The sequence below is a fragment of the Notothenia rossii genome (genome assembly GCF_949606895.1).
Source record: "Notothenia rossii genome assembly, chromosome: 4".
Classification (NCBI taxonomy): Eukaryota; Metazoa; Chordata; class Actinopteri; order Perciformes; family Nototheniidae; genus Notothenia; species Notothenia rossii.
Window position 1 is genome coordinate 52121355 of NC_136902.1, and position 12782 is coordinate 52134136.

The 12782-nt window shown below is 42.3% G+C and overlaps 1 protein-coding gene across 1 annotated transcript; it reads right to left on the minus strand.

The window, feature by feature from the left end:
• Positions 1-2032: 2032 nt before the first annotated feature.
• Positions 2033-9385, minus strand: LOC307035540 (uncharacterized protein). Its single transcript, XM_079675013.1, has 2 exons — positions 8805-9385; positions 2033-8684 (listed from the first exon to the last, which is right to left on the minus strand). Exon 2 carries the CDS (start codon positions 8437-8439, stop codon positions 4726-4728), a length of 3714 nt encoding a protein of 1237 aa, XP_079531139.1. The 5' UTR covers positions 8440-8684; positions 8805-9385; the 3' UTR covers positions 2033-4725.
• Positions 9386-12782: the final 3397 nt, after the last annotated feature.

Here is a 12782-nt window from a genome sequence, read left to right on the forward strand (position 1 = left end):
CAGACGGGACTAATCTGGCAGCTGATGCCCCCGTGGCCCTCGTTAATTATCCACTGAATACAATTTTTAACCAATGCGACGTTATTCTAGGGGACAGGCTGATTTCTCAGTCCAGCTCGACTCATCCGTACAGAGCAATGATTGAAACGCTATTGAATTACTCTGATTCTACTTTAAAAACTCAGTTCACTGCCGGTTTATTTTATAAAGACACCGCGGGAGCTATGAACTCCATAGTGATCGCCAATGGCCCTAACAAGGGTCTAGTAAAGAGAGCTGTATTCACAGCTGAATCTCGAGAACTCCATCTAATGGGGGCCCTGCACACCGATATATTTTTCAGCGAGAGGCTTCTCCTGAACTCTGTAGATTTGAGAATCAAACTCACCAGATCTAACGATGCGTTTACTCTCATGTGTGCAAATGATTCGACATACCGTCTAAAAATACTGGGGGCCTCACTTTTTATCAAGAAAGCCACCATCTCCCCTGCTGTGCGTTTAGGTCATGCTGCGGCTCTGATGAGAGGGAACGCCCTCCATCCTTTATCTCGCGTGAATATCAAAACATACAGCATCCCGGTGAATTCCAGAATATGCACCCAAGAAAATCTCTTTCTGGGTAATATGCCTAAATACATAGTATTGGGTATGGTAAATCACGAAGCCTTCACCGGAAGGAGAACGCTTTCACCTTTTGATTTCCTTCATAATGATATGGAATATCTGGCTTTATGTCAGGACGGTAGGCAAGTACCGGCCAAAGCATTCCAACCTCAATTTAACCAGGGGTCTTCAGTCAGAGAGTTTTACAACATGTTTACGGCTACAGGGAGACACATGAAAGACTTACCTCTGTGTATCGACCGACAGGATTTCGAACAAGGATACTCGTTATTCGTATTTAATCTCACTGCAGGGGAAGATGCTGACGCATTGTCCCCGATTACAAGCGGTAGTTTAAGACTGGAAATGAGATTTCGAGTACCGCTACCACAGACTACCACTTTAATCGTATATTCTTGTTTTGATTCGATTCTGGAGATTAATTCAAAACGTCAAGTGTTGGTAGATTATTACTAAGAAGATATTACACCATGAATAATCATCAATTGGATAGTCTGCTGCGTCATATGGTTGGAGACTCTTTTGGTGGGGTGTGGGCGTCAGATCAGCTACCCCAAGTAAAACAATTATTTAGATACCCTGTATACATGATTGTAAATACCCACCCCTCCCACATGCCGGGAGAATACTGGCTAGCAGTGAGCTTAGAGGAGGACGATGTGGGGACTTTTTTTGATTCTTTTGGCTTTCCTCCCGATTTTAGTCATTACCCCAAAAGCATCCTCCAATTTCTAGAAAAACAATGTAAAACTATTTTACACCACAATCAACAGCTTCAGAATGTCATGTCTACAGCCTGTGGTCAACATTGTGTTTTCTACCTGTGTAAAAGAGCGTCTGGGTTGTCTTACGAAAATGTGTTGTCTCTGTATCAAGATGATGTGATAAAAAATGATGCTGCTGTAACTAATTTTGTGAAAAAATACCAACGGTGTGAGAGACGTCATAAAGACACTCATTTTAACCACAGTGTTTGCTCTCTACAAATGTTTAAAGATTGTTACAAAATGTAGAAAATACAAATAAAAAGGTCTGAAGACAAAATTAATTCAGGTGACTGTCTTTTATTGGAAAAAAAAATTGAATACAACTTTATGGGGTAAAATGTAACCAGCTGGGGCTTATTTTTCTATCTTTCCTTATTCTTTTCTTCTTAAGAGGGGCACTATGAGGTTCTTCCGCATCTGCGGTGTCTAGGGTTCCTGACACATCACGGCTGAGGGTCGTTGGAGATGACTTATTATTTCCTCTTCTTCTTCTTCTTTTGGACATATTTTCTCCATATAGTTCGCCCTCTTTGACTACACGATATTGTTCACGAGCTTGTAGGTTTTGAAAAGCTGATAGAGGAATGTTGAGCTCATTCATACTATTTAAAAAAAAAAACCAGCCTTTAGGCTCCTGGACATTTGTTTTATACGAGGACGACAGATGTCTAAATAAATCTAACATGTGTGAACCTTTTACAGCTCTACCCTTTTCTACAAATTCCCCCGTGGGGGTCCATCCATCTGTACTCGTGACTAATTTACTCATAATGTACTCTGCATTCTTACGGTAACGCTTAGGGAGGTGTTGAAGTACCTCGTTCTTTATTTTATCATTGGACATGTCATCCTTTTCTTCTCCTTTTACCAACCCCGTGTCTTCGGGTAGAGTTAAAGCAATATGTCGTTCCTCCTGCCCGTCTTGTTTGAGTAAGGTGAGATATCGCTGCAGCAAGCCGTTGTATTTTCTTATTTTTTCATAAGAGGGTCCTGTTTCGTTTAACACCGCTCTCATTTTTTCATCCAGAGCATCTTCGGCAGTGCGTCTCATTGTTTCCTTACTATGGGGGTTAGTTACACCCGCCTGATTGAGTTGATTAAACTGGTGAGGTGATAACAAAAACATCTTTTGACTCATGATCGAATGAGTCCTCCTAAAAGCTGGGCTAAAACGGGAATCACAGCACCTAGCAGAGGCAGAAGAAAGCCTCCAGATTGATTTCTTAAGGCCTTAAATTTAGTTTTAAAATTGGCCTTTTTATTGGCCAAGAGTTTGATAATCTTCTTTTGTTTTTTCAGTTTGTTATAGGCTACTGGGCGCCAGATAGTGGAATGTTACCCTTTAGAAGATTTAAAGACAGCTCACAGAGTGATTGAAGAAAATCCGTGGAGCAGTTCTTGAGTATATCCTTGCGCTTCGAGGGCTTGGCGTTACAAAAGGCCTTCAGCATCGGCATGTTTCGTTTTAAACGGGCTGACATACTGTTTTAAGTTTTCGGTTTTGGTACATAAACAACTAGCCACTGATTAGGTAGTGCTCCCGATCTAAGTCTGTAGATGTCTGGACAGCTGGGGGTCATGTCTACGATTAAATAACCGTGAGGTTCTTTGGTGGCGTCTTCAAAACTCTGTAGGAAAAATGATTTATTGCCAGGGTATATTTGCTGAGCAAGTATGTTCATCTGCAATCTGTCTCGGGGTTTTTTAAACAAGACCATGTAATTAGTATTCAAACTAATGGTACGACTATTTTTCCCCTGATGAAAAACATTCTGTGTCAGCATCGTAACACTCATATTCCTGTGATGACGGTATTGGGTGAAAAGTCTGACTACTTCCGGATGTTCGGAGGCCTGAAATATAACATCGTCCAATATAATCAAATGACTCTGATTAGGAGGAAATAGAGATTCGTCTTCAAATGATTCAGGCAGACCTTTGATGAATTTCATATTTTTATTCTTTTCCTGCAGTTCTGCATACATGGGCTGGAAAGAAGTATAAATCCACACAATATTTTGAGGCTGTACATCCATCACATGAATACAATTTTGCAATACATTCTTGACAAAAAAAGTTTTTCCACACCCACTGGGGCCAACTACTAAACAAGAAAAAGGAACACGTAGTCTGGGCTCAAAATCAATTTGGCTGGGTGAAAACATTTTTGTCTCTTCTTATTATTTCTCAATACCCAAAAGGCAAAGTATTTCCTCCGTCTAGCAGACGTCTCTTATCAAACACAACTCGGAAGTTTTTGGTGAATGACACATTTCTCAAAACGAAACCCTCTTTATTCCGTACAATGTAGTGAAATCACTACACTGGCTCCCCGTGGAATTGAGGATCGAATTCAAGGTCTCCGTCCTCACACACCAGTGTATCTATGGAACAGCCCCTCCATACCTCAAGGAACTCCTCACCCCCCTTACCTCCGTGCGGACCACCCGCTCCAGCAACTCAAACCTCCTCAAACCCCCGAGGACTAAGCTCCGTTCCATGGGAGACCGGGCCTTCTGCTCGGCTGCCCCCAGTCTGTGGAACGCTCTCCCCGACCACATGAGAGCATCACAGACCGTGGAGGTTTTTAAAAAAGGCCTCAAAACCCACCTCTTCAATAGAGCCTTTCCCTAGACCTTTTATTTATTTATTATCACCCTTTTATCTTATTTTATTCTTTTTACTTATTTATTTTTATTTATTGCTTTTTATTCTTTTTACGATGTTAGCACTTCGGGATTTGAATGCAAATATGAAGTGCTTTATAAATTAAAGCCATTATTATTATTATTATTATGTTGTGTTGCGGAGCCTCAATTACCCTCCCCCTCTCAGAGTTTTGAACGTAGCCTTCCACCAGATCTGTTAGACTGTCAAAGTTCACTCGTTCACAACATTCGTGCGTTTGTGTGATCCCTTTCACTCTCATCAAAACCTTTTTCTGATTTTTGGTTTGGTAAGCATAACTTTTAGGGCCTGCTGAAACAAACTCTTCAATCGTGTCGCCCCCCAGTTCATCTGTCAGATCCCCCAGATAAACCCCCATGGGCAGTGGAGTCTCCCCCTGTCTTGTCACATAGATTATACTATCTGTGTCGTAGTAGAAAATTCTGTGCTGTAATTTCTCCAACTCACTGTACAGTTTCAGTCTGGCATACGCTGTGGTGAATGCTGCAATGAATATGTTATCTACCTTGTTGGGAGGAGAATAGCAATTGTCTCCGTAACACCACTGAACAAGAGCCGTCCTGTCGTTGAGGAATGAGAAATACTTAACCTTATGTTTAGCTGAAAACAAGAGGTTAAGAAATTCTTCTGTTTTGGTCACAATCTTAGTCTGAGTCAGATTGCTTCTCTGGGCAAATTTGCCCCAGAAACTGTTGAGACATAGTTTTGACACTTGTCTTGGCTGGATTTGATTTGATTTTATCTGCATCCAGCAAGATCCCCTGATTAGCATGGTAGTCTGTCACATACTTTTTTCTGCTCTCATCATCTGTGGCCTCTGAAGGATAACCTGATGCTTCTTGTTTGCCCTTCAAAAATGTGTGTATATAGTCTACAAAAATGCTGTCGCTTTTGTTCTCAAAATGCCACACCTCTGTGATCTGAGTCAGCTTGTACCCCATATCCAGGGCTTTGTTGAACTCTGTGGTCACCCAAACTCCTGTTAATGCTCTTTCCTCTTTGCTGTGCATGCAGGGCCCCTGTTGATTGTTAAGCTCAGCGCATGTACGGCAGAGGGTGAACACTAGCTTGCCCGCTGCAGTTCTGTAGGGCAAGACTGGAAAGTAAAGGCCCTTGGGAGGGTCTACTGTGGCTCTGATTAACCCAAAATAACTCTGAGGATCTTTGAAATCTCGGAATATGATCTGGGGGTGTCCAAGTGGATATAGGCCTGTACAGTTTACAAAAGGATAGAGCGAGGTGAAATCACAATAGTGAACCAGTTCATCGGCCGCTGCCGTGTGCCTCAACTTCACTGCACATGTCCTGCCCCCGTACAAAGCCTCCCGAGGGGTCAGTGGCTCTGGAGCTTTGTATTCCCTGAGGAAAGCCTGCAAATCCTGATTGGATTTTTTCATCTCACCCCACGTATGCTCCCGCATAACGATCCCTTTGGCCCCCTGAACAGACTGTAGCTCATGCAGCTTTTCCTCGCTGGCAGCATGGAGCTGCTCAAATGTGCCGCCTGTCAAGGGGTTTTTCTCATGACCCTTATAGCAAGATGGACACCCGTGATAGAAGCAACCAAGAAATTCCCATACAATCTTTGCGCCCGCAACTTCAGCAAAACCGTCCACGACAAAACGACCCACTCGTTTCTCACCCTCATTCAACGCATGCTGAATAAATACACATTCGGCTTGGGCCACCCACTCCAGCCACTGAATACCTGCGTCCGAGTACGTCTTGTTTTCACGGCGGTAGTCGTCTGGTGGGGGAATTTCTAAGGTCTTGGGCGGTAGAAAGTTTGTTGTAAAAACTTTCATGCACGCAGAAGCGATGGTCCCCCGACTAAAAGGATCCACTCCTGTCTCCTCGAGAAACCCTTTTCGAAATAAAGTGGCGCCCTGGGCAAGAATGTCAACATCGTTTTTACAGTAAAGCAATGCCTGCTTTCGAAAATCAAAAGTACCTGTGCGTACCGTCTCATACCATCTGAAAAAGTCACTCTTTTCATCAGTTGTCATGTGCTCAATCCCATAACAGTGTGCTGGTGGGTAAGGTCCGATATAACTCAGATTGGCCTCAGAGCTGAAACCGTGAGGGAAGTACCCCTTGATTTTATCTTCAAATCCCAAAGCTTTTGGCATTGCTGCTAAACGCATAGAGAGATAAGACAGTGAGTCTATGTACTTTTGTCCGAAATCCTGGTCAGTAAAAGAGATCACTTTACTTCCTTGCATTATCAAAGAGGGCTTTAGCCCCTGCTCAATCATTGCATTGATAACGAGATAGCTGTCAAAACCCTTAGCATTGTGAGCGATGAAGGTTGCATTTTTGAATTTGGGGGACCTAAAATGTGTCAGAAACTGCAGTGCACAGTCGACACCCTCAGCGACCCAAATTTTGCCTGCAAGGGTTTTTGTACACACCAAAAACGGGGCATGTGCACCTTCTGTCCCCGCCATTGTCTCAAAATCATAAAACACAATGTTGTCATTGTGTTCTGTCTCTTTGGGTAACACTCCGATGTAACACAGATGTTTTTCACACTCTCCTAAAGAAGCAGAGGGTAATTTCTCGCTGCATGTTTTACATTTCTTCACCACACACTTGTGTGTTTTATCTGCACTACTCTTGGGGGTGTAGTAAGAAAGTCGGCAATCTACACACTTTTTGTGTAAATCGCAGTTACTGGCAATGCCTGATGCTCTCTGTGTCTGTTTTTTATGTCGAGAGTGGCAGCCAACCGTACGGCACTTTTTGTTACAATCTTTACAAAAGATGGGTTTAAACTCTTCCCGAGTACATGAGGGGTCAAGGCAGACAAAACAATGACCAGTACAGGTGTGTGTCCACTTTGAGCTGTAGCCTGTGTAACAATGTTCGCAGACATATGGAGAGCCTAAAAACCCCTTCAAGTTTTTAATCCCATAATAATGGTTTTTGAAGAGGAACAAAAACACAGTTTTGTCTCGTTTGGGGCCGTCTGTCTGGAATTTACAGTGGGCACGATCATCGTCGCCTCTGTAAAACACCACAATCTTGCATTTCAAACTCTCTTCGAATTTATCAATGTCGTTGAATGTCACAGCTGTCTGATCTGTCAAACCCACCCTCCTCTGAATCTGTATACCGCGTTCATAAGCTTCGCTATCAGTGATGTTGTTATGCAACAACATGGCTAAATTAATAGCAAAACACAGCTGGTTGGAAGGGTTCTGAACAACGTAAAGAAACCTCTTCTTCTTTCTGACAATTTCACTGTCCAACATTTTACTAGCCAATCGTTTCTCACCACCGCCACGGGGTGATTGAACAATTTGCACCACAAGCTCAAGATTGCTGTCTGCCATTACCTCCAAATTTGACTGCACTGCATTGAACAGGGCATCCTCAAAATCATTCAGATTATTAACACCATGGGCATTTAAAATGGCTGACACGTTAGCCTGTAGCTGTTCACCTTGCAGTTCAATCTGTACAAGATCTTCCCTCTCTGCTCGTGCAAAAGCCTCATGTAGCATAGCATGTACATTGCTCATCAGAACCCTATAATAGGCCGCAAAGTCTACGCCAGCGTTAGGAGGAGTTAGGACTAGAGACTGACGCAGTTCTGTGTTATTGAATACAGGTCGAGAGAAAACACATGTTGAGGTATCTCGGCTGGCGCCTCCACCATGTTGTAACGAGGAAACTGGTGATTCTGAGTCACTCGGAATGTCATTCTGATCAACATGTCCACCACTTTGCATGGAGGAAACTGTTGATTCTGAGTCACTCGGGGGGTCACTAACATATCCACCATTTTGGACTGTGTAGACTGATGATTCCGAGTCACTCAGAGTGTCACTAATATATCCACCATCTTGCACAGTGGAAACTGGTAATACGGCATTGGCTGAAGCTTTGCTATTTTGTCCATTCAGACGGAGTACATCGTCTGGGAGCTGATTTAAAAGCCCCCGGTTCTGGTAATAGTCTAGTGTCCATTCCATAGCGTCATTTAATGCTGGAGAGGTTGAGTTTGTTTCAGAGGAGGGGGGATGTACGCATGCAACTGTTTCTTTGTCATTTGATTCACTGATACTGCCTGCACACGGAGGAGAAGACATGTCTCCAAAAGCGTATTCCTCCTCACTGCTTAACTCATGCATGTTTCGCATATCCTCAAGAAAAGACAGTTCTCTAGCTGTGGGGGGTTCTGCTTCTGAGGGGCTAGGAGATTCGTTTTCAGCTGAGCCTGCTATTTCACTGATATTTCCCGACCCCCGAGGAAATGACAGGTCTTCAAGCCTGTAATCCTCATCACTGCTTAGCCCGCTTATGTTATGTATATCCCGAAGAAAAGACCTGTCTACATCTGTTAAATCATCCATGTTTGACCGTTTATGAAATCATTCCCCATCAAACAAAAAAAAAAACCCAAGATAAACCAAAAATAGATGGTGCACCACTGAAGAAACATTTCACACCGCTTCTACATTTATGGACATAAAGCCAACATACCATTCGGATACATCATTAGCAGTTTACATGAGACCCGTCCAGCTTATTCATTTGGTGTGACCGAAAAAGTTGACCGTAACATCAGCAAGGGTCCTCTTGATAATAGGGGATAGCTCTATAGAGAAAAAAGAGAGAATAAAAAAAGAGGATAAGTATTTTTTGAACACAGGATTATACATTTAACAAACAATTCATTTAGCGCTCATCTTATAAAATAACCATAAAAGGCATTTACCGGAATGATAACTCGTCAGGAGTGTATCAGGGCCTGAGTTCAATATCGACCTGATTCTCAAGCAGATTCTGTGTTGAGGGTTGACCCCCACCTGCTGAAGAGGGGCTGTGTCTGTCGGACTCGTTTGGGATGTGTATGAACCAGTCACAGGTGTTACACACTGAGATCAGACACGAGGGCAGGACGGGTGTGTAAAAACTCCAGAAAGGAGTCCTCTTGGGGGTCGCTGCTGGCTGGCTCACGCGGGGAATTCAACGCCTTTTAATAGAAATGAGTAAGTATATTAAAAACATTATTTTGGATACTTTACTCATAAATAAAAAAAAGCCAGTAAATACAACAACATCCAAGCCAAGCAACATTAAATAATTACATGCTATTATAAAAATAAAAAAAAGTACTTACCAGTGTTTTTCTTCCAAAAGATCAGATCCGGGGTCCAGGAAAAAAGCACACAGATGATCTGCTACTCACTACATGACCTCTCTGGTGAATCTGTAACCTTTATAAAAACCCCAGCTGAACTAGCGAGGTTTATGACTCTAAAAACCCACCAATCGGATTATTCCTAGTTGTTTAACAAATTAGCATCACATTTGTTTTTTTTATGACAGAGAAAATACTGTTTAGGCTTATTATATTATATTATATTATATTATTATATTATATATTATATATATTATATTATATATATATATATATATATACATTGATAATATGTACATACACATTACAAACATGTAGATAGTAGAAAAAACTAAAAATAATTTCCCAGCCTTTCTGTGTTCTGATCAGCTCTGAATCAACATATTTTGGTCTGGATATATTGACACCTCCGAGTCTCCTCTCAAAAACCCCCTCCTACCTGCTTTTTCTATACTTTTAAAGCCTCAGCCGACTGCAGGACCTTGGGTGTTAAGAGACAGGAGTCTTCATCTCCATGTGAAGACATCCGTGACTGCTTCACACACGCACCTAGGAAGGCAAAAGGTGCTTTCTTTCTTCTGATCAGCCCCAATCTGCATACTCTGTCTGAATACATTTGAGAGTTACTTTTGACTCTAACAGTGTTCCACTGGAGTCAAAGCTTTCTGAACTTATTTCTCAGCAGCAATTCGGTTTCTTTTTAACGGCCTAGGCGAATTTTGGCTTTTTTTTTTTTTTCTCTTGCCAAGATACTTTTAGACACACTTTGAGGTATGCAAAGCCTTAAAACTAGAACACTGATGGCTGGCATACGTTGCATGCTTCATCGCCTTTTTAACAAGAGAGTAAGTATATAAAACGTTATTTTGTATATTTTACACATCAGCAGAAACAGAGAGAGAGAGATAGATGGAAGGAAGGAAGGGGTGAGGAAGTCTCCCCCAACTCCACGCACACACACACACCTCCTTGGGAGGACATCAGTGAAGGTCCCCACACCCACACACACACAAGCACACACACACACACACACACACACACACACGGGGGGCGGGCCCACCTGTCACTTTTTATGCATACTAATGTGATTGAAACATTTTTTATGATACACCATAAGGCGCAACAGTGGGGGCTTTCACACCTACTTAGGATATCACACCTACTTGAGATCTCACACCTCGAACAAAGGGAGGCGGGACTTAGCTCATTAGCATAAGTAGGGGAAGGTGTGACCTGTCACAGCACCTGTCACCCCCTATGCATACTAATGAGATGAAAGCGGGATGAATCTTACCACACACACACACACACACACACACACACACACACACACACACACACACACACACACACACACACACACACACACACACACACACACACACACACACACACACACACACACACACACACACACACACACACACACACACACACACACACACACACACACACACACACACACACACACACACACACACACACACACACGGGGGCGGGCCCACCTGTCAGTTTTTATGCATACTAATGTGATTGAAACAGCATTTTTTTTTTTTTTGATTTAATTTTTTGAATGTTTTTATTATACACCATAAGGTGCAACAGTGGGGGCTTTTCACACCTGTGAATACACATCATCCCCCTCCTATCGACGGATCTCACACCTACTTGGGATATCACAACTACTTGAGATCTCACACCTCGATCAAAGGGGAGGCGGGACTTAGCTCATTTGCATTATTGGGGGAGGTGTGACCTGTCACTTTTTTACACATACTAATGTGATGGAAGCGTAATGAATATTACTACTGGTGCGTTGTGGCTGCGTTGTGGCTGCGTTGTGGCGGCGCCGCGGCGTCCGCAAGGATAGGGTTAGTCAATGGGTGCTATTCCACCAGACGCTGCATTACGGATCAGAAGCGTCCCAGAAGCGTCTCGCCGAAATAGGATTGAAGTCTATTTTTTGACGTGACGCAGCCGTAAGGTAATGTCGGGCAGGAAGTGGAACGGTGACAGCATCCGGCCCACCCCCCAAAACCGGTTCCTTCTCCTCCCCCCATCCCTCCTCTGTAGTCTTTCCAGTAGGAGAATAAAGGCCAGCGTTCTCCTTTGGTTTACAGGCACTGTGTGTAAATTATATAGAATAACTATGATGATGAATGCATTTTTTTTACCACTAAAATACAGCAACCCATCTTTGATTGATGTTGTTTTTAACTGGACTATTACAATTATTATTAATTATGTCTGTAGTCTACAACACAACAAAATAGGAAATAACAACAATAAACACGATTTAAACAGACACAAAAATAAACCATTTAACTACGTAGCCTACTTTCTTGAAGAAGTACAAATGTCCAGGAAATATTCCCCAATCAACAAGAACTGTGAGCTGGCATGCACGACGCTCCGCTTCCGTAATGCTTCTGAAATGCTCGTGAAACGCGCCCGGTAGGGTATGACGCCGGAGGAGGCCGGACCAAAACCGCGGCGCAGCCGTAACGCGCCGCAGACGGACCCAGTGGAAACTAGGGGTTACCCTTACGTGTGTGATACATATGAATATGGCATAAAAAAACAAATTAATTTGACTGACTCATGAAAAACTAATCCAAAGTAAAATAAAAAGGACCTACACAGTACACAATAATACTAAATCAAACTGATACAGTATAAGGACTGTGATATCCAGCAATTTCTTAAGTATAACAATAAGATTATGACCTGTTTTTAAAAGAAGATAAAAAGTTGTTTGTCTTTAACCCACACATGTAACTTTACATCTGTTTGTTCAAAGTGTCCTTAAGGTGATCCAGACAGGCTGGACCAGAGGAGGAGAGACAGATCTGGACTCCTACCAGCAGAGAACTTCAGCACGGATTCCAAGGTACATATACCTTTTTCATAATTTACAAAGAATGCTTAAAGTTAATGGTTTTAAAAAATAAAGTAATGTAATGTAAAGTAAATACACTGATATACATGCCATTAAACATGACTAAATACTAAATCACCGACACATCAGTGATGTTGAGTGTACTTTCTTAGCAAAAGGTTACATTCACATTTTACCAAGCAACATAACTTTTTCGTTCAACTTTCACATTTCAATGTATTTAAGACAAATATTATTGAACATAGTGAGAACTACGACCCTTTGTCTCTTCATACTGACTGTAAAAAACATGTTACAAGTGATTATTTCAGTGAGACAACCAAACAGAGCAAGCTTCTACAGTTACAGAAAATTTGTTTAACATTTTAAAGTAAAATGCTTCAATCTGGTGCACTTTGAGCGCCCAATTACTAGAGACTGATCTAGGGGCTACAGATGTAGCACTTAATTTCAGACTCCAGCTTACAGCTTCCTGCCTACGACCTGCCTAAAACCAGTATAGAGGAATGTTAAGCCCTCCCACTATTTTCCAAGAGGGCGTTGCCAGATTTTCAATTTCAGGTTTTAACCAGGAGATGGCGCTTCATTCACAAATACAGAAAGACAAGTTTCATGGACTTTCAGTTGTGTTTTGAAGAGCATTTGAACACATC